Genomic DNA, 25368 nt, shown 5'->3' on the forward strand with positions numbered 1-25368 from the left:
TTCGGATTGTAGTTTCATTTTTGTATTTAGTGTAGCGTTAGGCCTCTTTGTGATGAGTAGCTTGAGTTGTAGCCGTTTTCTTGCTGTGACCTTTCTCTTGCTTTCACTGGCTTTCCCTTCTCTCTGACACTCTTTGTACATACGTAGGAGTTGATTCGAGTTAAGACTGCAAAGTCACACATGATCACACAGGCTCGGCAGAGGGAACAAGAGTAGAAAGCCTGGAGGTGGGGGCTTAGATCTGCAATCTTGCAGAGAAGGCAGCCAGCCTCCTGGTAATTACTATTAGCACCGGGACAAAATATACCAGCGAGCGCCGCTTGACAGTGTCTCTGGTCATGAGTTCCTGTGCAATTTGTGTGCCCACTCACGATTTGCAACCTCCACAGCCATGTCAAATTTCTTCATGTAGGAGGATTATAAGAATGGCTCTTGAATGTTATATGATCTATTATTCTACCGACAATGGGGGGGGGGGGGATTATTTTCATGATGAGATATTTGTCAGGACAGTATATCAACATCACAACAATCACAATACCCAAATGAAATGCCAGTGTCTTTCTGACGTCAAATCATACAAAGGACATCCAAGCAATGATTTATTCTTAGATGTTAATAAAAGTCACATCTCAAGCTGCAGCAATGGAGTCATTGTCCAACTCTTTGCTCCGTGGCTGCAATTAAATACAAAAGAGTGCTCATATTAAAACTATGATGGAGATCATCATATTCAAAGAACAATTAAATCTGTGCCCTCTTTTATTCAGTATTGTGCATTAGCCATAACAGCATAAACCATGTTCGCTTTGTTACAATATTACAATGGGAACCGGCAGATGGGGGGAAATTATTTGGTCACAAGTTTACTTTTTTTTCTTTTATGTCTTCAAATTAAATTAAATAATAATAAGTTGGGATTTGAGTATTTTGATGCCAAAGTAAATTGGATTTCCTCATGCTACAGCTGTACATGTCTAGAAAAAAGCGCATGGCTAAATATAACAGGCTATGATGTTATGGCTATTCCAACATATGTATTTGCTACTACCTTCACAAAGATGCGATGGGGGAGGAAACGTTTGAGGTTGCACGCATTGGTGGTACAGCGGGCCACAGTGATTCGGAGTTGAGGTAACATTTGGTAACCCGCAAGCAGTGGATAATAGTTATATAGCATCTGCTGTTTTGACCCAGGAAGTATACGGAGATGCACCTGCACACAAAAGAAGAAAAAAAAATGAGAGAAGATCAAGAGCGGAAGAGACACATTTGGGGACAGACAGCTCAATTCTGGCACCAGAACACTCAACACTGATTTACATTTTGTATGAGCCGTAAGACTCTGGAAGCGGCTTTTTCTCTCATTATTTTTGGCCCTTTCTTGAGTTTTTTCGTATTTATCACACAGTTTAGATCATCGTGCCAAGTTTAGCCAGGTCAACCCAAGGGAATGAAAGTTAATTCATCCGGCCATTCATCCATCCAGGCCCAAACCATGCCTTCAGTCATTTTCACTTGCCAGGGATTTGCCCAGTTCTTGTGTGAGAGCCAAGGCAATCATCATCATACCTGTTTCAATCCAGAAAACATGAAGGATTCAGATGGTTCAATAGCTATCTGCACGTCTTGTACCACAGCTGTTCTGTTCTCGATGTGGAAACAAACGGGGAGGGACTCTCGGACTCTTCCGAAGGGAGGGATATCTACGGCGATATGAAGACAGGCTGAAAAGAGTGACTCGTTCATTGATCCATTGGGTTGATTGTGAATCATTGACCTGCTTAACCCCCACAGTCCCTTAAAAATCAGCCCAACTCTATGTATACATAGGAGAGAATAATGAATGGCTGTGTGCCAGTATGGCTCAAAGTATACGAACCAGCATGGATGTAAAATGGGAGCGGCTCCAGAAAGGCAGGTGGCAGAGTGACCGTGGTGCTGATGAGAGGGCTCGCTGGGCTGGAGGAATGTCTGAAGAGAATTGCAATCAACAATTAAGAGCCTCAGTCCAAGTGAATGTTTTCATTTGATCACACCACAGCAAAAGCATTTCTCAATTGCTCTATGGATTGATTCAACAGGGTGGTGTGGTGTGGTGTGGTGTGGTGCGGGTGCATGGGCGTACCTTCTCCATGATATGACGTACTGTCCAGTTGCCACGGTGTTGTTATTGTCGGCCGGCGGTGGACTCCGAAGACAGAAACATTCGGTTGCGCACTCATCTTTCCGCAGAATGACTGAACGCAATAGCACAAAGTAAAAGCATGCCATTTCGTGGGAAGCAACTAATACACCAAAATGCCAGTACGTCATAGAAAAGAATGAACGTACCATCCTGTAACTGGAACTTATGCTGTTGTGCGTTTGTTACTCCCATATTCTGCAGGGATGAGGAAGCCAAGAGCAGAGGCCAGGGGGACGACGAGCGGATCTCTGTTAACATCAGAAAGGGAAGGTACGTTGTGACCTGCTCCAGGGGCTCAAACTGCAGACGACAAAATGGTTGGTGATTAGAACGGAATTCATTTTCCACTGTATCTAAATAAAGTGACATACCTTGGTGGAGAGAAAGTTGGCCGATACTTCAAATGGGACAAATGTCTCGATGGTGATGCTTACATCCTGCAAGGCGTAAAGCACAAGATGAAGGGACGACAGTGGTGCATTTATTAAAAAAAACAAAAACCTGGCTCTGTTACCTTCTGACATTTGCACTCTATCTGTTGTCCATCCACAATGACATCAATACTGTAAGCTATGTGGAACAGCAAGAGCCTGGGTCCAGTTGTCAAAGATGACACATATACACATCTGTCCAGCTAGAAACAAAAGTCAGACAGAAACTTCCAATCTGTATGATTGTTGAACTTGGTATATTCGTTGCATCATGAGACATCGTCGTGTATCTGGGAAAGTCACGCGGGGGTGAGCAGTAACTTCCAAAAGTCAAGTGTGAACCTTTTCGCCTGCTTTCAGATCCCCCAGAAGTATGTCAGGGAGCAGAGAAGGTGTGTTATCATCACAAGCGTTGGAGTTATCAAGCGTCACACGTGTAGTCTGAGTTAAATTGGCATCTTGGCCTAACCACAACACATGGAAATGTTTGTCAAAGTTCAGGTCAAATCAAGTGATTGAGTAGGATGAGCTGACCATGCAATGTTGTTATTCGTTTACCCGGTTTGAGTCCTGCAGTTAGTTTCACATCCTTGGCCACGCCCTCCTCCAGTGACTGGACAGTGCAGGAAATGCAGTACATTTCATTGGTGAGAGCAGGAGGCCGATGACTCAGGTCCACATGGATCTTTGGAACCCGAGACAGTATCCTGGAGAGCACGTGACATACAGTCTTGGAAATATCACAATTGATGAATTTGATGTGGACTTGAACCAGATTGATGATGTCACTCTCACATGGTACTTTGTAGGATGCTTATGCAATCCCAGTCCAGGTCTTCCTCCTGGTCAGGCCAAGATGATTTGTTAGACGGCGGCAAGAAGTCGTGGCTTGTGGCTGCGTCTCCTCCCGCCCCTCTCCATCTCAGAAACACGGAGCGACCGGTGGCGCTGCCGAGCATCACCTCCATACCCGTCATCTGATGGTGGTGGTGGTGGGGGGGGGGCAGAAAAGCAAGCAAGACAGACACGTGCTCAGACAAAAGGCTGCCTGCCTGCCTGCCAGGCTGCCTGCCGCCAACACGTGCTTGTACAGTACACGCGAGGAAACAATTGATCATTTGCACATGCCCATTTTGATGTATCGAGACTGCTAACAGCACGCATGGCTTTTTCTCACCTCCACCTTTTTGCCAACATCCTTGGTTTTTGCCACAAAGCTGAAATTGTAGCATTTGGTTTTCCCAGGCACAAGACTTTTGCACTCTTGACTGGAGCTCTCCAGAACACACCGCTGATTGTATTCCTACAAACACAAAGGAAAACTTTGAATCCAGGACATCTTACAGTTAGGAGAAACTCCAGTAGAATCTGTACAGTCTGGGAATATCAGGTCGGTCAACCAATGAATGAATTGCCGTTTGAATGACGGTGAACTCTTGGTGATCATATTTCTGGCGAAACGGCCGACGGCTGAGAGCGATTGCAGAGATTTTCTCTCCCGTACCTGATTGTTAAGGGTGACGGCCAGTTTGGTGAAGGACACGGGATGAGGACAGTCGGCCCGCACAAACACCTGCAGTCGGACCACTTCATCCACGTGGAAACTGGGAGAGCGGAATTTGGCTTTACATTGAACTAAGGCCAAAGAGAGGAGACGCTGAGTTGAGAGAAAAATCGGAGCGAATAAAGCAGCCATTTTAAAAGATGTGCAAACAAAGTATACATCCGCTAAAGTCTCGTGCAGAGACGGTAAGAATAGGGATCTATCTTGGAACCAATTGTCAGCGATAAACCAGGGATGGCTGCGTATAGCACCGCATTTGGACAGCAACAAAAGAATTGATTGTCGTGTCGCACTTTTAATGTGAAAAATCAACAGCAGTAAAGTTGTGATTTTTTTTTCCCTCATTTGACAATCTAGATACTTACTGAAAGGTATGTAGTCCTGCACATCAATTATGAATTCATTTGAGCCTGCAGAGGCCATGCATTGATTCCACAGTGACTGTGCTGCCTGAGCTGAAACGTGATCACATTGAGGCTCAGCATCAGGTGTCTTGTTCTAATGGAAACAAGATGGATGCTCAGTTTGCCCACAAGAATGGCCCAGAGTCAATTGTTGTATATGGTGCGTGTGTGAGACACACACACACACACACACACACACACACACACACACACACACACACACACACACACACACACACACACACACACACACACACACACACACACACACACACACACACACACACACACACACACACACACACACACACACACACACACACACACACACACACACACACACACACACACACACACACACACACACACACACACACACACACACACACACACACACACACACACACACACACACACACACACACACACACACACACACACACACACACACACACACACACACACACACACACACACACACACACACACACACACACACACACACACACACACACACACACACACACACACACACACACACACACACACACACACACACACACACACACACACACACACACACACACACACACACACACACACACACACACACACACACACACACACACACACACACACACACACACACACACACACACACACACACACACACACACACACACACACACACACACACACACCTTCAGAACTTGTGTGAAATTGTGCTCAATCCTCAATTTTTGCTCCTTCTTCAGTGTTGACGCTGAAACAGGAGACGACAAACATTCCCAGAGAAGAGATGCATATTTCGTATGGAATGAAATAAACTCAGCATAGTTGTTTCTTATAGGGTGCGCTTACCTCTGCCCAATAACTCCATGGAGAATACAATGTAATCTTTAACACTGGCCATCAGGTAGGCACAATGAAGTGCTGTGCTTAATATGGCCGTCTGGATTCCACACCAACGCTCTGTGCGATAGTCACACATCACGTAGTCCAACAGTCTAAAAAGACAAGCACATTGAGCTCACTTTCATCATTCAAATCCAATTCCCGCCGGCCGAGGAACATACTTGAGAGCTTTGGCGTAATCTTGAGCATGGTAGTACTCCTCTCCCATTTGTACCACTAAGAAAAAAACAATGCAAAACAAATGAAGTACAGCAAAAGTGGTATAATCGTGACGTTTCGATTCCTGTATTCAGTCGCAATCGTGACTCGTTCATAACGGTACAGCGGAAGCGTTGCAAATGGTACTTACTGAGATTACTTTTCATTCTTGGGCATTTGTACTTCTTAAACTGGGCAACCGCATTGCTGAGAAGCGTTATAATCAGCTCCTGCAAAGACCGCAGCGATGTCAAACAAAGTTCACGTCACCTCGGCGTGTACTTACAGAATGAAGGATATCCCTTTCTTGAAGCTGTAATGCCACAATTCCCTTCTTCTCTTTGTCCAAGTCAGGAGGATCGATACCTGAACGTGCAAACGCTGAATTAGAAAAGCATGCGTTCAAATTCATGATATTCTCCCTACCGGCAAAGTCGCAACTCAACTCGAGTAATTGAATATGCGCCTCACCATTCCCAATGTATGCGAGCCAGCGAGGTCAACAAATTGAGCACGCTGTTCCAATACTTTTGGAAGTGACTGTGCGACTGGCTTACTTTGGTGTCCCTGTCTCCATGGTCTCTGGCCATAGTAGTCCAGTCCTCCACTCAGTGGCTCCAAAGGGTCGGATGACGAATGCATGGCGCCGACCTACGACCAATCAAATCGGGTGATGGCTCCATTTTCAAGCCCGCACAGCCAGAAGCCAGTGAAATGGCTTGGGGTCAGAGTGGAAAATTCACCTGACTGAGTTGAAGCGCAAGTCTTTTTCTTTCCTGGCTGTAGTAGGCAGCCTGCTGGTAGTAGAAGCCAGGATTCTGTGTCTGGATAGGGGGCAGACCCATTTTGATTGCATCATCAAACAGCTCTCCAAAGCACTGGAACCTGAAAGGACACAGTTTTCCAATAAAGCAGTCACTATGATTGGCTGATTCATCAATGGGGACCACAGACGGTACATACTTTTCAAAAACTCTTCAATGTGTTTTCTACGCCTGATCCTATCTATGTTAGCTGGAGCCATTGGAATCATTTCAATGAATTCATAAATTGATAGGACTTCTGCCGTGCGCGTGGGCGTGTGCGACTCACTGTTTGGCCATCCACGCAGCATGTTCAAAAGCCAGTTCGGCACTACCAATCTTCTTCTTACAAAGGTCGATGTGCTTTCTGAACTGGGCAATTGCATCAAGTGGAGTGTTGTGCTGGAAACACAGGCGGCACACCTACAAAGGAAACAACAATTGGATGTTTGCTCCACAGCACCGCATTCAAACACAGCAGGCAGGAAAATGGAGCTGCCAACTTAGAGAAATTACTGACCATAATACTGATTCTCACTCACTCACTCACTCACTCACTCACTCACTCACTCACTCACTCACTCACTCACTCACTCACTCACTCACTCACTCACTCACTCACTCACTCACTCACCTTGTAATTAAGGAATCCAGCCAAAGTTTTGATCTCCAACATATTTGACTCGTGCGCTCGGAGCTCGTGGACAAGACTGTAGGCACTTCTGTAGTGCCTGCGAGCAAAGAGCAAACTCAAAGGTCGTCGTCAAATGCCTTTTACAAAAGACTCGCTTACTTTAAGGCATTCTGGGTGTCTTGCTTCAGCTCACTGAAGAAAGCGATTTTGAACTGGTGTCGTACAAATAGCAACTAGAAAAAGGAAGTCAAAAAGTGCACAAACTGAAACAAGAAGTCATGGCATCCCTGTTGAAATGACAGCTTTCGTTCAAAACATGACCTAATTCCAAACATTGTTATAGCCTCAAACTTGCCATTTTTATCCATACCTGATGTGTCGTCTTGTTGAGAAACTCCTTATGCGATTTAACTCGGCGGATTTCATTGTAATAGTACGTCTGAGCGTGTTCATAAAAGGCATTCTCCAACCTACCCATTCAGACAGAAATCATTTCAAAACAAAATTGACTGCAAATTGCCACTTTTCAACCAGCAATGTGACCAATGTTTTCGTTTCTTTTCTCCTTTTTTTGGGGGGGGGGGGGGACTAAGGATGGGACAAACCGCAGCACAAGGAGATCTCGCGGTATTGAACGGCCTAAGATTTTCCATCCTTGCACGGCACGAGATCTATTTTTGTTTTGGCTGTCACATGTCCGCTTTATTTCATTATTTCTATAATTCTCACCTTATAATGTAACCAACCAGGTGGTCAGTATGCGGCAGAACAAATAGACTCTTTCCGGAAAGATCACAGGCATGACAAATGGCTGCAGCTCTTTCAGATGCCACCAAGTCTTCTCCTATAAAAAAAAAAAGAAAGAAAATCAAAGTAACACAAACACAAAACATGGGGTTAAATGCAATAAACAGATGAAGAGACAAAGTCCATACCTGGAGGCAGAGGTGTTTTCTTTTGAATTAAAACAACAGCCACTTTTGTATTCCTGCTTTGGAGACTGGATCTAAAACACAAGAGCTGAGCTGAATTGTCAAATACTTTCCAAGGGCCTCTTCCCATTTCCTAAAACAAAATGTTGGAAATTCTACAAACAAATACTAGAGTGGCTACAACTACCGGAGGGAGACAAGCTCCTTTAGCACATATTTGGTCAATACCAATGACACCCATCAAATTAAACACCCGACAGTACAGTAATTATTGTTCTATTTGACTGTGTTTGCCAGGCTATATGAAGGCGAGCAAAACTCTCAAAGATTGTACCTTACAATCTCAACCTTTGTAGCACATTCAGATTGTTTCTCCTTCCACTGAGAGTCATCCCAATCCAATTCATAGAAGACAACAACCAGTGCCGGTACTTCGTTCAGGTGCTTGTTCATCCACGTCGTTTTCAGTATTCCTTTGGGAATGTACCACTCGTATGATGTACGCTGCAGGCAGGCAGGCGGGCAGGCGGGCAGGCAGGCAGGCAGGCAGGCAGGAAGGCAGGAAGGCAGGAAGGCAGGAAGGAGAACAACATCACATTGACGACGTCACAACTGTTTTATTTTTTTTTAATTATTATTTATGAGAAGACTCCGTGGCAGTATTTGCTTAAGAGTCGATGATAAGAATAAGCTTGTGAAATAACTTGATGGACAAACCTTGGTTCGACATTTGGGATATTCGTGGTCTCCAGGAAGGATTTTGAAAGAGATTGGTACCCTATCAGCTCGTCGGTTAGCGCTGAACACATCCCAAATGGCACGATGCACTGCATTATACACCACGTCCAAACCAGTGAGAGCTACAAAAGCCATCGGTCGGCAGCATAGTTCTGTGGGAAGCTCCCATTGCAGACCTGCCATTCTCAACTTTCAACAACGCCGTCGGAGACAACATGTAATGTTGGATGGTAATGTCAAAATACGATGACTCGGCCAATCGAGCGTCGCGATTACTATACGATCGGCGGCAGAGAAAAAAACAGTTTACAACCCGAATGACATTGTCTTCCAGGATCAATTCGACGGACAAACAAACCACTCGAGTGACTCACGGTCAGCAATTGGTTACATGGGAAAACCGTCGACCGGCCGGGTAGAACAATCTCAGTGATAGAACCGAAACATTTGATCGATCAAAACGTATTCTAGTAGGACTGATACGCTCGCTGTACGAGTCAAGAGGGACGTGGGTTGGGTGTGCTAGTTATTTTTTTGTTTGTTATTTTAACACCCCCCCCCCCTTCTTCTTTTTCTTACGTGGTTGGGAAAACAACGTTTTGTAGCATTACCGCCCCCATTTGGTTCGGAGTTAGACGTGATACGTGACCTCTGTCAAGCCACGATCTGTTGCCCCAGCGTGATCTGAAATGCGCATGCGCAGAAGGTCGCCATCTTGAATCGCTAATTACGGCATCTCCACTCATTTTGCCTGAGCAGTGGCGAGCCTTCGATTATGATGAGAGCGACACGAGAAGCGAGATGGTCGCTTGTTGTTTGGTTTTTGGATAAAAAAATTTGTTCGTGAATAAATGGGTAGTGTCGCAGTACTACTTCAATGAATAAAAACGTGGTGATCGGGGGTAACATGAGATAAGTACCTGTACAGTACTTCCTACTCCCGTTGAACTGCGTTGAAGAGAACCATTTATTATTGGCTTTGCATCTTCGATCCCCATATCCTTTCTTCGACGTGACACAACCAGTATCCCTCAAACCTCCACATGCTAAGTCCAAAGGTAGCACTGGCGTTGTCACGTCAGTATTTGTAGAGTGTCTAATCGAAGTTTTTCAGGGGGCAAAGTATTTAGTGTGGAGCTCCACAGTTGCTTTATAAAAGGACAGTCTTATGAAGCGGAGTTAGGGACTGACTAGCTTCTGGCTGCTCTGTAGTTGCAAGATTTGTAAGTAAAATCAGCAGTTGTAAAAGAACAAAAAAAGAACCTAGAAGCTACAAAGTGCATCGATATTAACCATGTATTTAGGCAAGTGACTTATTTTGTGGTGTTTGTTCTGTCTCGTGGCTCTCTGCCTAGTCTGCTGACCCAGTGTCATGGGTGGGAGTCTGGGTTGCCACCGCTCCATCCCCAAAGACCCCACTGATTTCAGCAACGGTAAGCACAAATTGAGCACGGCGTGTAACTTTGGAAGCATTCGGATGAACCAGGGTGGGAGTCTGGGTTGCCACCGCTCCGTCCCCCCCAAAGACCGCACTGATTTCAGCAACGGCAAGCCCAAATTCAGCACCGCGTATAACTTTGGAAGCATGCTGATGAACCAGGACCGTGTCGACATCAACACGGCTACTGAGGAGGAACTCATGACTCTTCCAGGCGTTAACCGCACTGTTGCCCGGAATATCGTCGGGTACCGCAACTGCATTGGTGGATATAAAAAAGTGGAAGATCTGGCACTTGTCGATGGAATAGGGGGAGCCAAACTGGAGGTGATCAAAGTGGAAATCTGGGTCTCCAGTCGAAGTTGGTCAAATCCTTGTCCTCACTGTGCCAAGACCTGTAACCGTCGTGTTCTGGCATGAACATGGACACAGCCGCCGCCCTTGGCTCACGAGTACCCGAGGCTTCCGGTGGAATAAGTCCATCAAACCCCTGTCCTCCCTCGACTGGAGCAGACTTTGTGTTCCGGTGTTACGTGTCGACTTGCTCCCATTAGTGTTGGCTCGTGAGTGAACAATTCGTTCAAAAGAACGCATTTTTTTCAGTGAACGAGAGTGAACAAATCACTTTACTTTTTTCAGTTCATATGACTTCAACCAGTAGGTATCGGTCATGCCCATTGAAGCTGGTGCCACCGAGCCGTAAAACAAAACGAAGAAAATGACCTAACTTCCCGTTCACGAACGAGTCGTGAATTCCATTTCCCGTCCACCAACGAACGAATCTGTGAGTGAACGAATCAGTGAGTGAGTGATTCGCATTTCCAGTTCATCGTGAGAACGGAACAGTGAGGGAACGAATCCTGACATTCCTGTTCGCGAAAGAGTCAATGGGTGTACTGCTTTTCCGTGCATCAACGGATCAGTCAGTGAATGTGTTGCGTCTCCTTGCGTGGAAGCAAGAATGTAGATTTACGATTTACTTATTGTAGGTTTTATATGACGGGTATGCATATATATGCCTAAATATTGTTATCCAATATATCGACTGCAGTTTCACATGAGATTGCTGGTTTGAGATGTACTTTTATGAATTATTTTAATAAACATTTATGTTATAACTTGTCTGGTGTTTTATTCCTTGTTTTTATATTGGCCAAACAAAACATAAAAATCAGACATTTGGTTAACTGGTTTATATGACAATATGTATGTATACGTGTTTTACGTTGTTATAGGAGTTGGTGTCCCCAAAATTAACAAATGTCGGCATAACGTTTTTTTTTTCAACCTTTTATTCAAACAGATTAGATATAATAACAGCATCAACTACAAGCCAACAAATACAAAATGAAAACATCAATGTCAGCATGACTTGTGTCGGGTGGCAATGGCATAGCGCCAATCCTGTCTGTCACTCATTCGTGAATCTTCGCGAACGACCAATCAGCAGCGAGTGATAGATGGAGGCGGGACTTTACGAGTCAGTGACGTAATTTCCCGTTCACGAACATGTCAATGACGCAACTTCCCGTTCACGACCAGGTGAGAGACCGTTGCCAACGGATCAGTGTGCAGGTGTTGTATTATAGAAAGAAATGTGTTAATTACCCGAGCCAATTATTATTATATATATAATAATTGGGGGGGGGTAGTTGTATTGTTGTTTCCACAGGATCTTGTTTAAAAAAAAAAAAAAAAAACGGTCAGTCTGTGTGTATGGGGATGGCAGATCAGATCAAGATTTCCTTAAGATAACAATAAAAATCATCTTAAAGTATAGAGATACAGACAAGGGAGGAAAAAAAAGGGCTGAAATGGGCGTCCAACCGGCAAAACTGCACAAACCTTTTGTTCTTTCAGTTTGTTTGCAGAGTTTTTCAGTTTGTTTGCAGAGATCCAAGATGTGCGGTATCTGGGCCATGTTCGGCAGCGACGAGTGCCTGTCAACTCAATGCGCCAACGCCATGAAGATAGCACACCGAGGCCCAGACGCCTTCCGCTTTGAGAATATCAATGGGCACGCCAACTGCTGCTTTGGCTTCCATCGGCTGGCCATTTTGGATCAGCTGAATGGCATGCAACCTCTGCACGTCAACAAACTGCCCTTTTTGTGGTTGTGTTACAATGGCGAGATTTACAACCACCTCACGGTAAGACCGTAGCAGATGTTTCTAGGAATATTTGAATCAATTCTACAATCTATTATTTTAGCTGAAGAAGCAATTTGAGTTTGACTGCCAGACCCAAGTGGACGGTGAGGTTCTGCTGCACCTGTACGAGCGATTCGGCATTCACAAGGCCGTGTCTCTCCTGGACGGCACCTTTGCTTTCGTTCTGTTGGACACTAGCCAGAGAAAAGTGTGCCTGGGAAGGGACACGTACGGCGTGCGCCCTTTGTTTCGACTCCTTACCCCCGACGGAATACTCGGAGTCAGCTCCGAGGCCAAAGGTAACGGCGGACGTGCGCTCGTCGTAGTTGTGGGTGCGAACTTGTTGCTTTTTCTCCCAGGCCTTACGGATGTGGTCCGCGCCATGGACACAGATGCCAAAGTCAGCCCCTTTCTGCCGGGTCATTTTGAAGTTTTTCATTTGAGCCTCAGTGGAAAGGTGAAATCCATTGAGCTGGAGCAGTTCCACAAATGCACCGAGGAGCCAGCTCACGCCATCTACGACACCGTGGGGAAACTGGGGGCAGGTAGCCGCCGCCGGCCTTCAGCGTCACCTTGCAAAAAGTCATGGTTGCCACGTCTTAGGTTTTGACCAAGACACCGTCAAGGACAACATCAGAAGGTTGTTTGAGAACGCGGTTCGGAAACGGCTCATGGCCACCAGGAGAATTGGTTGTCTTCTCTCGGGTAACCAACGACCGACTCAAATGTCTTCTTCTATTGATGGGATCTCAGAAAAGGATGATTTCCTGTGGTTCAGGGGGTCTGGATTCCAGTTTGGTTGCCGCTACCTTGGTGAAGCTGGCAAAAGAAGTGGGACTCGAGTATCCCATTCAAACATTTTCAATTGGCTCCGAAGACAGCCCGGACATCTTGGCGGCCCGTAAGGTCAGCGCACAGGGCGATTGCAAAGACGTTTTTATATTTGGACAGTGGCTTTGAGTCCAAAGTGTGACTTTTTTAGGTCACGGCTTACATTGGGAGCGAACACCACGAGGTGAACTTCACTGCCGAAGAAGGCATTCAGGCTGTGGAAAAAGTCATTGTAAGCCTCGAGACCTATGACGCAGCCACAGTGCGTGCCTCTGTTGGTGAGCGAAAACTCAAGCGCTGACGTGTCAATCCGTCTTTGGATGGGCAGGGCAGGGCAGGGCAGGGCAGGGCAGGGCAGGGCAGGGCTTCCCCATCTTTCGTGCTTAATTTCTGTACCTGTAGCCAACATGATTTTTTTTTTTTAATTTTTTTTTTTTTTACATTCAGGTTGTGACAATGCAGCTAATGTACTTCATAGGGCCTTGATGGTCCGCCGCACATTTGACAAAGATTCATTTTCGAGCAACAGTAGATAAAACGTTAAAGCCAGTAAGTTCGCAGAGTGACAGTAACAATGACTAATAATTCATTTTACATAATTAAACAGACACTGCAATAAAATCACAGTTTGGCATAGGTGTGCTTTTAAAGAGGGATAACGAGTCACTATTTAAGAGCTCTGGTGAAAGTAGCGAGTCGCGAAGACGAGGGGGGGGAGCAGCCGAAAGCTCTGTGCTTTTTCGAATTTAGGGTGGTTAGAATTGATTCATTCGGGACGGGAGCCGCGTTCATATCTGATTTGGACAGGTCCAAACTCACTCATACTTTTTGACTGTCTGTGACGTCATTCACCCCTGTAGGAATGTACTTGGTGTCTAAATACATTGGTGAGAAGACTGATAGTGTGGTGATCTTCTCTGGAGAAGGCTCCGATGAGCTCACACAAGGCTACAAGTATTTCCACAAGGCAAGCGCTCTTGCTTTTTAACGCATCGGTGTTTTAAACGTATTAGTTTGACCATATATGGTTAAGTAAAAACAGCATAAATATATTTGAGCTTTGAAGATACTGATGTCGGTAATATATCAAATTGAATATAGTACTTCTTGTGTAGGCTCCCAGCGCCAAAGAAGCAGCAGAAGAGAGCGTCCGCCTGCTGAAAGAACTCTACCTGTTTGACAGTCTGCGAGCGGATCGCACCACTTCTGCGCACGGGTAAGCTTTGGCTCGCGCCGGCGGTTGCTTGCCCGTTTCTTTTTGGCTTCCGTTCCTTTGTGTGCTTTCAGTTTGGAGCTCCGAGTGCCTTTCCTGGACCACAGCCTGACGGCGTATTACCTATCCCTGCCTGAGGAAATGAGAAATCCCAGGGTTGGTCGATTTGAGAAGAGAAAAAAAAAATTCAAACTGTTGACTACTTCAGCTATGCGATACTCGTCTGCAGCACGGCGTGGAGAAGTACCTTCTGCGGGACTCCTTCAGAGGTGTCAAATTGATCCCCGATGAGATTCTGTGGAGGAGGAAAGAAGCCTTCAGTGATGGTGTGATGTCCGTTAAGAAACCCTGGTATATCTTTCTTGAAGAGCACTTCGAGTGTATGGTATGTGCAAAGTTATGTGCACGTACATGATTGATCTATTTAGCAGAGTACAAGTAATTGTGGTTAATCTTTGGTCAAAGCCACATCTTGATTAAAAACGCATTACTAGCACTTTAAAACGAGTTCTCAAGTGCAGGGAAGTTTCAATACAGTGGTGTTAAAATATTCTAAAAAAATAGATCTATTTTTATTTCTAAATATGACCATTTTGTCTTTCGCGGGTGGATCTGGAAGGCATCTCCCGCAGAAAACGAGAGATCACTGGAAGTATCAAGCATGCAAAATACCAGGAAGAGATGAAGAAAAAAAAAAAAAAGACAAAATGTATATTTGAAAGTAGTATGCAGTTTCTGTAATCCACCTGGTGACATTTTAGTGTTGACAGATTGTGATGGAAGAGATGGTGGTGTTTGCTTGATCACTTTTATAGTGGAGTCTTGCCTTTTCACCACCACTTTGCGAGCATGAACTTCGCTGCTCCGTCAGTTCAAAAATGTGCATCCAAGAGCTACACGTTCCATGAATCATTCTTGTCCTGACAGGTGAGTGATGGTGAGATGGCCAACGCTCCCAAGCTCTTCCCTCACAACACTCCCTCCACCGTAGAGGCCTTCTACTACAGACGGCTGTTTAAAACCTCCTATCCTGGCCATGCTGACTTGCTCCCTCACTTCTGGATGCCACGTTGGATTGATCCCAACCACCCTTCCATCCACAAATTGCCCATTTACACACAAAAGTCCATGACCGAGAATGGCATCAGAATAGGCTAATTCTTGCTGCCGAAAAGAGTCACGGGCAAGTCGATCGGAGCCGTATTGTAGGAGGGGGGGAGGAGGGAATAAAATCAAATCAAATAAAATGCTCACACAGGATTGCGTGATGTTTGAATAGCAACTAACAATGGCCTCACCCGTTGTTAGGAACAGATGGAAACCAGGATCCAGTGACACACCCGAGGAATATTGCCCCGCTCTCATAATGTGCGCATCACTTTGCTCCCTAGCCTTAAGGTGCTCGATAAGAGGAATAACAAGTCCATTTTTGATGTCACAGATGGAAAGAAAGCGGGAAGAATGAAGAAAGCTCCATTCAAATCATTCCAAAGCCCGGGCTGGCCGGCAACCTTTCATCTGCTACTTCTCACCTGCTTTGGGTAATCAATCCATTTAGACACCGGTGTTTGATGGCCAGCAACCGCCCATCTACGGACGAGATCCATTGCGTACCAGGTCGGCTCACGGCAACCGGACCCTGGCCTCGGCGGCACGCCCACTCCACTTTGAGAAGCAGCCATCGGCAAAGTCTGCTTTATTGTCAAACTCTTGAGCAAGTAACATTTGTGTCAAAGCAGAAGTCAGCGAATGCAAAATAAGAAAATCAGAGGTGGTTGGCCGAAACAAATACACAGACGGACGGCATCTTTCACAATTGGTTTTTGCTTTGATTCCAATATTTATGTTCACTGGCAACAAATCGGTATTTGTATCCATACGGCCGCAGATGGTATGCCAGGTACTCCAGGGCATAGAGTCGAACGCCGTGAATGTAGTGAAAGGACACGGCAAAATCGGAACAGCACCCTGGACCCTGGAGGAGAAGAAATTCACAATTCAATGCATGCCAGTCAGTGTATGTACGGTGTTCTTACTTGAACGGCAGGGTAGTGCTCATAAACCAGGTGCCAAGGGGTCTTTTGGAACTGTCTGACCAAGTGAAGCTCTGGAGGGAAAGGATGGAAAGTTTGCCGGGCTTTCGCGTCTCTGGTGTCCAGCGGCTCCACCTTCATGGTCTCCATACACTTGCCCAGAGCCACGTCCTCGGTGGAAGAGAAGTGGGCGCACGCCCCGGTCCTGAAACCTCGGATATATCTCCTCAAGGCTTCCTTGCTGAGGACGTAGCCGGCGCCGCCGCTCATATAGCCTTGGCGGAGGAAAGGTGTAAACCTTCTTCCCAGGTAGAAAGGCTTCTCGGGATCCAGACCGGACAACATGTAGAGGAGATTCTCCACAATCACGTAGGTGTCGTCGTCCACTTTCAGGAACCATTCGGCGTTGTCCAGGTGCCGCCCGTAGATGTACTCAAAGGCGCCGACAGTCTTCCGATACAGGTTTTCTCGTCCCTCGCTGACGTTGAGTTTCACGGTGGGGAAGTCGCTCTGGACGGAGCTCATGTACAAGACCAGGTGGCAGCGCTTTGCCCACGTTTCCTTAACGTGCTTTGTCCGGGACTCCATCGTCTTGGGCCCGGTCATGATCCAACACAAGATACGGCTCGTTTGCCCAGATTGCGCTGTCCGACTCAGGTTGACGCCTGGGTGTAAAACGTAGTATCATGCACGTACCGCGTACAACCAAAGAATTTAATTTATGAAGGTATCCGTGGCAAAAAAAAACCAACCCAGACAAACATGAAACTTCTGCGCGAAGCCACAGAGTAACGATGAAGGGCCAGCTTTGGCCCTCCCTCACCCCTACAAGTCTATTTACTATCTAGAAAGAGAAAAGAATCTTTTCTCAAGAAACAAACAACCCAGAGCAGTGTCAGGTGTCCCTTTTCCAACTGCAAACAAACATTTGGAAAATGGCCACCTACCTTGTTGATGTCCTTGCCAAGCATCTGGTGTATGGCTCTTGGGAGGCCAATTTGAGTGGGGAACATAGCGCAGGGACAGAAATCCAATCATCAGTCCGGTGAAGAAGATTGAACGGGTCCTGAATTTCATTCTATTAGCGCTTCCTCAACTAAGCGGGCAGGTGCACAAACGGTGCTCTTGCCTTTTGACCGACCGGGTGTTTAGTTGAGCTCCCTCCCTCCCTCCCATCTGCTGCCAACGTACGGTCATCCCTAAGCCGCCACCTTGCCCCTTCCTCCTCCACCTGTGTTTGAGCACAGATGTGTATTGACACAACCTTCAGCTGCTTCTCCCTTTGGCGACGTTAAATCACTTCACAAACCTTTTTCATTTCTTCCATGGCAAAGGAAAATATGCTCTGCAATGCGAGCGGCCACGTCATTTCAGATAACCAACGTTGGTTCAGGAATGTCACTCTCTCACTCACCTTCAGCCAGCATCTGCTGAAATCAGGTGAGCATTGTCCACTGCAAAGGCCACAAGGTGGCAGAGCTGCTACAGAAAAGCTCCTTCTTTAACTGCGGAAAAAGAGGTATGGGAGAAGTTTCTGTCAAAAAAACATGATCCATTTCAGTCAACGTAGTCATTGAAATCTAGTGACAGATATTTGGAAGGGGGGGAAAGAAAAATAGCATTTACAATGTTTAATTGTTCTATATCATTTGGAGCTGCTGTCAAGAAAGGATACACGCCGAAACATGTCAGGTCATTCAACCTAACCAATTTGTCTGTGATAAAAGAACCAGTGAAATAATAATAAAGGATACAGTCGCATTGAATATATGGTGGTAAAACAGCATGACTCACGTTTGCTGCTTCACTTGCCTATCTATCCTCTCAGTGTCCTTGAGCCTGATGTGATGTCATTAGTGAGAGAGAAAGAAAGAAAGAAAGGCTTCTTTTCATTCCACCGAAGCATGCCGCTGGCTCAATTGTTCAGGCAGTGTGATTTGTGATGACAAAGCACCACTTGAATATGTTTCTCCAATAAAAGAAGATCAAAATAGGGAAGGTTTTGATTGACTTTAGTTCCACACGCTGACGTTTGGATGGCCAAATAAACAATGGTGAGCTCAGCGGAGGGGCCGTGTGACCAGATTACAGCTTTCGTGCCCATTCCATACAAACGCCATACTTTAGTATCTATTTGCCTTTATTGACGAGCCATCCGTCCCGCTGCCAATAGAAGCGCTTTTATGGCACGATGGGGAAAGGAAGGCCTCTTTTCAGATCCCGCTGACGCATGGAAGATCACCAATCTCGCTAATGAAGTAAGTGTCGTCGCGAGTTGAGAAGTGATGGGGGAATTCATACCTTGGTTTTGATTGGCTGCTTTTGGAACCTGCTGACGGAAAGAGAGCTTTTCTTAAATCGGGGATCGTAAAGGAGCTAGCTGCAAGCAGAATCACGGAATTAAAACAAGCTAGGTGTGTGTCCAAAGGGATCACAACCATGTTATTTGGACAAACAATGGAAAATAGCACATACTATGTGCGATGCTGGCTGGCGCCAGTATTTGTTGACTTGCTATAGATTCACGGCAAAAGTTTGGCACAGCTCTCGCTAATACTAAAAGGCCGAGGTGTCATCTTGGAATCAGTTCAAATGTGACGACATGTTAGAGGAATCTATTTACATTGGAAAGGTCAGCCTCAAGCAACAATTCCCGTCCTGGGTAAAATGCTTAACATAATCGCATGACGTGCTGGACCAAGCAAGCGTCAAGGCTATATGGTTGATTAGCGCCGGTCTTCGGCTGGATGACAGACAGACGCTGCACGCTTTAAGTGACGCAACTGGACTTTTTTCGGTTCAGGTCAAGACAGCAGTAACAGAAATACAATGGCAAAGAATGAGGTGCCTAGCAGCAGAGTGTGTGTGTGTGTGTGTGTGGGGGGGGGGGGGGGGGGGAGGCTCATATCTATCAGATTGAAGCGGAAATGGCTAAATTGCATCATCATCCAATTGATGACGTATTCCAACAAAAAAAGAGAACACTCCGACACAGTCCACTTAATGAATGTGTGGGAGGAGGAAAGATTATGCAGAGGCAGGCAGGGGAGTCCTTTGCATCCACAAATGCTGTCTGGCTGGCGTCAATATTTTACAGCCAGCTTTACCATGGTGGACATACAGCACAGTGGAGGTGCCTTGCGACTTCATCCCAAATATTGCAGAAAAAGTACAAATGGTCAAAAGAGCCCGCCATTTTTGGCATCTTGCCCCCCCCCGTCCCCATTTTGATTGTAACATGCAGCAAAGCTCCAGTCACGCTTTTAGTGCTCTGATCTGGACCAAAGCTCTTACACACAATTTTGGTTCATTCTGGTTCACTTAGCATGCGCAATGGCATTTTCAGCAGACACACAAAAACCTCTCGTGGAGAGAACATTTGCATCAAATGGCAAAAGTGCTAAAAAGTCTGTCATTGTCCTAATATATTCAAGTCTGAATCTTCAATTAAAAAACAAGTTTTGGTTGATTGTGACAACGACGAGGCTTTTATAAGAAGAACATGTTCTTCTATTCAATTAGTGTTGTTTTTGAAACCTATGTGACAAGTAAAAGGTACTTGATGTTTTTCGGAGCCATTAGAGAGCGGCGTGGCGTGGCGCGGCCATTAATGATGTACTTGTGAGATCTCAAAAAACACACACTGCTCTTCTCTGCTCTGGTCAAGGCACAAAAGATAGCAACGAGCTTTTCAGCCTCGGCGCCGATGTCGTCATTGTTCGGCACGGAAGTAAGAAGCACTCTGGTCCACAGAGATGTGGGTGGCGCTGAAGTCAAGTGCTGTTTGATTACGCACCGGTTCTTTTCAAACACTATGACAAACATTGCGCTGGGTCATTTGTTCCGCACGTGTGAAATTGAATGGTCCTTGCTTTGAGCCGCCCTCCCACAGGCTACTTTGTTGTCCTTTCAATTGTTTGAGCTCCAGCCTATTTGCTTCATTGTCTATGTTCAAACGGAGGCCGCGGCTCTCTTCAATACGCCGCAATCCAAGGTTGCCCGTCCTTTTCTTGCCCCATGGGGACAATAAAGAACATGTTGAGTGAAAAAGGGACCACGACAGCCAGCCAGCCAGCCAGCCAGATGATGGATCCCTTTAAAGATTTCTAATTGCCTAGAGATGCTTAGATCCAAATGAAACTTGTCTACCCAATGCAGAGGCTGCAAATCCTTTTCGATATTCTTTCAACGGCCCTGCTGCTGCTATTTCATGACTGAACCAAAAGCGGATTGGTGCAATTTGAGCTTTTCGTTGAGAAGTGAAAAAGATGCCCTCTATCATTGGGATGGAAGCCCACATAAAAGTGTCCTAATTCTGTGAGGGAATAAATTGTACTTTTAGGGCATTGCAAGTTCAATAGAGGTGTCTTTTCAATCCCCATACTGATTTACTTATCATAACCTTTGGCAGCAATGTTCAGAACGTTCATGCATCTTTTCAGGCTTTTCCTTCTGCTCATTGAACAATGATTGGGGTCAAATGTCTTTCTTTGCTCAGTGTTAAAGCACGCTACGCCTTACTTTAACCAGCAATCACATTGCCACAGCTTTGTGTCAGTAAAGGTTAGTTGAATACGATTGTATGACCAAATCGATCGATCGATATCGGTTTCCAGAGCACACCGACAGTGGTCACAAGCACAGGAAGCTTATGGCTGCCACGACGTGCAGGTAGGCGCTTGAGTGAGATGGAAAGCCTTGAAAATGGGAGTCCATTCCCCATCTGAGGTCAGGAAATCTCGCTCGCCTTCCGCTCCGATGTCAAATCATATACGTACGTACGCTACCGTAGGAGGGGAATTTGATCAAAGACAGCCAGGAAGAAAACAAAACACGTTTCCGTTTTACGCCCCTGCACCTTGGGATGTAATCAATCATATATCTAGCCATTCACGTGGGGGTCAATGTCTTCATTCCATTTTGCCGTGAGCGATAGATCTTATTGGTCCCGCTTGAAGCACAGAAATAAAATGCCTCATTATTGATCAAATCAAAGCACGCAGTGGGACTGATTCAATTTAGGCCAACACACGGTTAAGCCTAAAATGATCCATTTAGCCTCAACATGTGAAGTAAAGTTCATTTGCACTTGGTAAATGACACGATGAAGCTGGAAAGCGCCTTTTTCAATACAGTGTCAAGGGCGAAGCGTACCCCGGCTGGCCGATCAACTGGTGGCCCGGTGAGAACATAAACAAACGCACATTGGCCAACATTCAAAAAGAGCCTTTTGTTGCTAATGTCTGTCGGGTGTACGTTCTTCATTTTTCTCCATTCCGAGTGTATACGAAACCATCTTTTTCAAACAAAGCGGGAAATACTGAAAGCACGACATTGTCAATGCCATGTTTTATTCATCGTCAGATTGGCGAGTACATATCCTCTGAGATGAAACATTTGCTTAGCACATAGGTAAATAATACATAGCCATTGTTGATGGAATAAAGCCGCTTGAGCGAGCACTCACTGAGTTATGCGCACATTGAACTTCCATAGTGCCGTGGCCATCTATTCATCCTGAACACACACACGCCTCTTAAAAACCGCTTTTCTGATGGAAATGAGTGGCACTCTTAGTAATTACACCTTGTCCTCATCATTTGAGAGAGTCGACCTAAATTTGCAGAATGTTTGAAAACCACAATACGGTATATTAAAACTGATTTTCTTTCGGTCAAGCGCAGACAATCGACACTCAGTGAGAACTGAACCCAGTGGCTATGTTGCGGCACTGACAGATCACGGTTAGAAATCCTACTTTTTTTTTTTTTACAGTTTACTCCTTCAGGTGTGCTCGGCATAAAAGTGGAAGAGCTTTTGTTGGAGTTCCTCGTCATCATAGTATCACAGGGCCCGAGGAGCGAGCGAGCGAGCGAGCGAGCGGTCAGAGCAAACACTTTTGGTGCAGTCACTTTAAATGCAAATGAAACACTTGACAGCCCGCTTCCTCCGGGCCGCAAGGTGTGCGCCGCGCCGTCGGACACATTTGTAGTTTTTGTGTGTGTTTTTTTTTAGCGGAGGCCTGCGTCGCCGCCAACTTTTGGATCGATTAAAACATGTCAACAGCAGAAGACGTGTCCATCCAAGCATACATCACATGTCACAAAAGAACCCCCCTCGAATATGAATGAACACAAGTCAGCTAATGCTAACATTAGCATTGAACGCATCGTATAGAACAGCACCTTCGATGCTACAACCACTCAAAACACATCCACGAGAAGTTGAAAACGCGGAGCGCGCAGCTCAACACTTGAATTAAAAATACTCTACAAAAAGAAAAAGAAACTTATGGATAATTCTGCTTAAATCAGCAGAAAGACTCACGCAAACGAGGGCATCATACACACGCAATATTAAGATCAGATGCTTACCGCCGCCGGCTGTGTCCGTCGTTTTCATAGGCACTGAACGTCCATGAAGTGATTGGCACAGAAAACAAGCAGGCCCTGAACAATGACATGAACCAGACAGGCACTTCTTCAAGGTTGCGTGCATAATTGCATTCAACAGCGGGAACATTTCGGCATCATCCTGGAGTTAATTAATTAGCGTGTTTGGTAGTACCGCCCGAAAGACGGCGACGTCATAGAGAAAGATAGCTAATAGCTACAAATGGGTCATAGAAAATGGAAACAACTGATACAACGGCGTCAAAAATATCCCCCAAATACATACATACATACAAGAGTATCACTGTGACGTCAGAGATAAACCTAGGTAATAGATCCAAATAAGTCATAGAAAATGGACACGGGGTCAAAACCACCCCCCAAAGAGATTAGAAAATGATCTCTGCAACACCTGGAGGGGGTGATGAACTATTTCTACAATCGCCAAGCGCATATTTAAAAGCTAAAAAGTGCATTTTTCCATTGGTCGTCATCATAATTGGCGTCTCTCTCTCTCTCTCTCTCTCTCTCTCTCTCTCTCTCTCTCTCTCTCTCATCTCTCTCTCTCTCTCTCTCTCTCTCTCTCTCTCTCTCTCTCTCTCTCTCTCTCTCTCTCTCTCTCTCTCTCTCTCTCTCTCTCTCTCTCTCCTCTCTCTCTCTCTTCTCTCTCTTCTCTCTCTCTCTCTCTCTCTCTCTCTCTCTCTCTCTCTCTCTCGCTCTCTCTCTCTCTCTCTCTCGCTCTCTCGCTCTCTCTCTCTCTCTCTCTCTCTCCTCTCTCTCTCTCTCTCTCTCTCTCTCTCTCTCTCTCTCTCTCTCTCTCTCTCTCTCTCTCTCTCTCTCTCTCTCTCTCTCTCTCTCCCGTTTTCCTCCGTCCCCATATAGTTACGTTAGTTTACGTTCCAGTCGTTGGACAGAATAACATAGCCAAGCGAGTTTGGCACCATGAGCTTTCGTCTTTTCTCACTTTTTATGCTTTTCATCGCCACAAGCCAAGTTTTTTGCGAGGAGAACGACCTTCAAGAAATCGATGACGACTGGACGAACAACAACCACATTCAGGTAGTAGTCCATTTTCGCTTCAGAATAAAAAAGGCTTTCCGCATACTTGTTGCACTGCCCTGTAATTGTATTGAGGAACAATCGCCCCTAAATGAAAAAATGCTAAATGAAATCCAGTGGACTGTGTGTAGATAGATTTATTTATTTATATATCGTGTGAATATGAAAATGGTCATATTTAATAACACTAGACAAAAGCATTTTATGTTCAAATATATACTCAGAAGAGGTCCACGTTGTTTTTACTCCTCAACAACAATTAAGTGAGCACATTTCCCAAATGAAAATAAAGCATCAGAAAATACAACCAATTCAGATCTATGGCGGGTTTTTTTTCCAGGTTCGCAGTGCACGCAAACGATCATTTGCTTTAGAGACCCAAACAAACCAAAAAGAATCAAGAAGTAAGAAAAGCGACACGACTCCGAGCACACAGGAAAGCGCTTACCCTGATGAAACGTTCTTGTTCATGCTGCAGCCTCGCCTGCTTGCCTGGATTGAAATGAATTGCACGTCTTGTGCTTGACATTGTGAATTGGAGCGATGCCAAGCTGAGGCCAGCCATTCTGCTAATGAGAATTGGCCAACAATAAATCATTACAAGACATTTGAGCCAATCAAACAAATGCATGCAATCCCCCAATTCACAAGTTATGTACAGAATAATATCATCTATTTTGCTGGACTGTTTCTTTCAAATAATGCTCAATGAGTTTGTGCCACAGGACAACTGGATGTCTCGTGACCCCTTCCGAGAAATACTTTTGAGGAAAACAAGAAAGCCCCGGCCACACCAGTTTATTGGCCTGATGGGGAAGCGCTCAATGGGTAACAATTCTCGACGAGATGATTTCTAGTTCTGTTTGCCCTCTCACACATATGCATAATGTTTCCCTTTTCTACCAAAGCAAAGTCAGAGATTCCGCGCAAAAGTAAGTACTTGCTATAAGAAGTGAAAAAGGGATTAGTCTGGGGAAAGAAAAAAAAAATCACAATTATGGAAAGTCTCATTTCCTCAAGTGCCCCAGGTTTAAAGCTCAGACTACGTGAGATGTATTGCTCCTTCTTGTTGTGGCTGATCTTTTTGATTTTTTTTTAAGGGCATAAAGTCAACTCTTTTGTCGGGTTGATGGGAAAACGAAACCAAGAAGATCCAGGTACATCATTTTGCCAGTACAAATATTGCCTGCCTGCCTGTATTAAGACAATCCTCTCTGTCTGTGTGTGTTGATTGTCTGGTGCAGATTCCTACCAATGGAGCACAATACAGATGGATGACAAGCGCCGCTAAAAGGGTCAACTTCTCTCCTGCCTGTTTCTTAGCTTAGCATTCCTCACCTGTGTTGATTTTGTAGATGCTCATTACTGTTTGTCAAATAAAACAATTGTGTTTACATGTTTTAGTCGTGCCAATGGCGGGCGGGTCAGGCAAACATGAGTTGATT

The 25368-nt window shown here is 45.4% G+C and overlaps 5 protein-coding genes across 25 annotated transcripts; 3 read left to right on the forward strand and 2 right to left on the reverse strand.

Annotated features, from left to right (window-relative positions):
* Positions 1–523: 523 nt before the first annotated feature.
* On the reverse strand, positions 524–10900 carry trappc11 (trafficking protein particle complex subunit 11). Its single transcript, XM_085900159.1, has 29 exons — positions 8787–10900; positions 8404–8573; positions 8073–8143; positions 7867–7981; positions 7508–7607; positions 7297–7370; positions 7138–7234; positions 6793–6926; positions 6444–6585; positions 6258–6351; positions 5987–6066; positions 5852–5930; positions 5664–5718; positions 5449–5594; positions 5289–5350; positions 4549–4681; positions 4124–4254; positions 3797–3922; positions 3415–3596; positions 3178–3326; positions 2962–3083; positions 2703–2822; positions 2560–2625; positions 2335–2488; positions 2129–2240; positions 1883–1974; positions 1573–1706; positions 1052–1216; positions 524–677 (listed from the first exon to the last, which is right to left on the reverse strand). The coding sequence occupies exons 1-29, from the start codon at positions 8988–8990 to the stop codon at positions 633–635; spliced, it is 3354 nt and encodes a 1117-aa protein (XP_085756285.1). The 5' UTR covers positions 8991–10900; the 3' UTR covers positions 524–632.
* eepd1 (endonuclease/exonuclease/phosphatase family domain containing 1) lies at positions 9481–11285 on the forward strand. The gene is made up of 2 exons (XM_085900163.1): positions 9481–10030; positions 10163–11285. Exon 2 carries the CDS (start codon positions 10180–10182, stop codon positions 10663–10665), a length of 486 nt encoding a protein of 161 aa, XP_085756289.1. The 5' UTR covers positions 9481–10030; positions 10163–10179; the 3' UTR covers positions 10666–11285.
* Positions 11286–11770: 485 nt separating this feature from the next.
* LOC147040592 (asparagine synthetase [glutamine-hydrolyzing]-like) lies at positions 11771–16236 on the forward strand. Of its 6 annotated transcripts, none has more exons than XM_085939918.1 (13): positions 11771–11787; positions 12106–12395; positions 12457–12694; positions 12755–12940; positions 12999–13100; positions 13174–13301; positions 13378–13504; positions 14087–14193; positions 14342–14442; positions 14514–14595; positions 14669–14790; positions 15748–15807; positions 15881–16236. In XM_085939918.1, exons 2-13 carry the CDS (start codon positions 12147–12149, stop codon positions 16197–16199), a joined length of 1821 nt encoding a protein of 606 aa, XP_085796044.1. In that variant the 5' UTR covers positions 11771–11787; positions 12106–12146; the 3' UTR covers positions 16200–16236. The 6 variants fall into 6 exon arrangements, with proteins under 6 accessions (XP_085796044.1, XP_085796043.1, XP_085796046.1 ...); XM_085939919.1 differs by lacking the exon at positions 11771–11787 and adding an exon at positions 11809–11820 and having other exon boundaries at positions 12138–12395; XM_085939917.1 differs by having other exon boundaries at positions 11776–12395.
* Positions 16121–24423, reverse strand: c1galt1a (core 1 synthase, glycoprotein-N-acetylgalactosamine 3-beta-galactosyltransferase 1a). 15 transcript variants are annotated; one of them, XM_085939932.1, is made up of 6 exons: positions 23159–23371; positions 22847–22921; positions 18774–18801; positions 17887–17977; positions 16476–17137; positions 16121–16414 (listed from the first exon to the last, which is right to left on the reverse strand). In XM_085939932.1, the coding sequence occupies exons 4-6, from the start codon at positions 17897–17899 to the stop codon at positions 16250–16252; spliced, it is 840 nt and encodes a 279-aa protein (XP_085796058.1). In that variant the 5' UTR covers positions 17900–17977; positions 18774–18801; positions 22847–22921; positions 23159–23371; the 3' UTR covers positions 16121–16249. The 15 variants fall into 15 exon arrangements, with proteins under 15 accessions (XP_085796058.1, XP_085796059.1, XP_085796053.1 ...); XM_085939933.1 differs by having other exon boundaries at positions 18774–18804; XM_085939927.1 differs by lacking the exons at positions 18774–18801; positions 23159–23371 and adding an exon at positions 24372–24416.
* tac1 (tachykinin precursor 1) lies at positions 23720–25317 on the forward strand. 2 transcript variants are annotated; one of them, XM_085939940.1, is made up of 5 exons: positions 23725–23923; positions 24649–24751; positions 24832–24855; positions 25024–25080; positions 25168–25317. In XM_085939940.1, exons 1-5 carry the CDS (start codon positions 23807–23809, stop codon positions 25212–25214), a joined length of 348 nt encoding a protein of 115 aa, XP_085796066.1. In that variant the 5' UTR covers positions 23725–23806; the 3' UTR covers positions 25215–25317. The 2 variants fall into 2 exon arrangements, with proteins under 2 accessions (XP_085796067.1, XP_085796066.1); XM_085939941.1 differs by lacking the exon at positions 24832–24855 and having other exon boundaries at positions 23720–23923.
* Positions 25318–25368: the final 51 nt, after the last annotated feature.

This window comes from Syngnathus leptorhynchus, chromosome 20, assembly GCF_054491065.1.
Source record: "Syngnathus leptorhynchus isolate UIUO chromosome 20, UIUO_Slep, whole genome shotgun sequence".
NCBI classification, from domain to species: Eukaryota; Metazoa; Chordata; class Actinopteri; order Syngnathiformes; family Syngnathidae; genus Syngnathus; species Syngnathus leptorhynchus.

Bases quoted from the DNA above. Each gene is read 5' to 3' on its own strand.
- trappc11 (XM_085900159.1), bottom strand. From the start codon at position 8,990: ATGGCAGGTCTGCAATGGGAGCTTCCCACAGAACTATGCTGCCGACCG. The intron at 2,823-2,961 runs GTTCACACTTGA...TTTTGTTTCTAG, and splicing joins ATCTGAAAGCAGGCGAAAAG to CTGGACAGATGTGTATATGT. The intron at 1,217-1,572 runs GTATGATGATGA...TTTTGTGTGCAG, and splicing joins TGTTTTCTGGATTGAAACAG to GTGCATCTCCGTATACTTCC.
- eepd1 (XM_085900163.1), top strand. From the start codon at position 10,180: ATGGGTGGGAGTCTGGGTTGCCACCGCTCCATCCCCAAAGACCCCACT.
- LOC147040592 (XM_085939917.1), top strand. From the start codon at position 12,060: ATGGGCGTCCAACCGGCAAAACTGCACAAACCTTTTGTTCTTTCAGTT. The intron at 12,396-12,456 runs GTAAGACCGTAG...CTATTATTTTAG, and splicing joins AGATTTACAACCACCTCACG to CTGAAGAAGCAATTTGAGTT. The intron at 14,443-14,513 runs GTAAGCTTTGGC...GTGTGCTTTCAG, and splicing joins CGCACCACTTCTGCGCACGG to TTTGGAGCTCCGAGTGCCTT.
- c1galt1a (XM_085939923.1), bottom strand. From the start codon at position 17,549: ATGAAATTCAGGACCCGTTCAATCTTCTTCACCGGACTGATGATTGGA. The intron at 17,138-17,419 runs GTAGGTGGCCAT...TTTTACACCCAG, and splicing joins TTGGCAAGGACATCAACAAG to GCGTCAACCTGAGTCGGACA. The intron at 16,415-16,475 runs GTAAGAACACCG...CTTCTCCTCCAG, and splicing joins AGCACTACCCTGCCGTTCAA to GGTCCAGGGTGCTGTTCCGA.
- tac1 (XM_085939940.1), top strand. From the start codon at position 23,807: ATGAGCTTTCGTCTTTTCTCACTTTTTATGCTTTTCATCGCCACAAGC. The intron at 24,856-25,023 runs GTAAGTACTTGC...TTTTTTTTTAAG, and splicing joins GTCAGAGATTCCGCGCAAAA to GGCATAAAGTCAACTCTTTT. The intron at 25,081-25,167 runs GTACATCATTTT...TGTCTGGTGCAG, and splicing joins ACGAAACCAAGAAGATCCAG to ATTCCTACCAATGGAGCACA.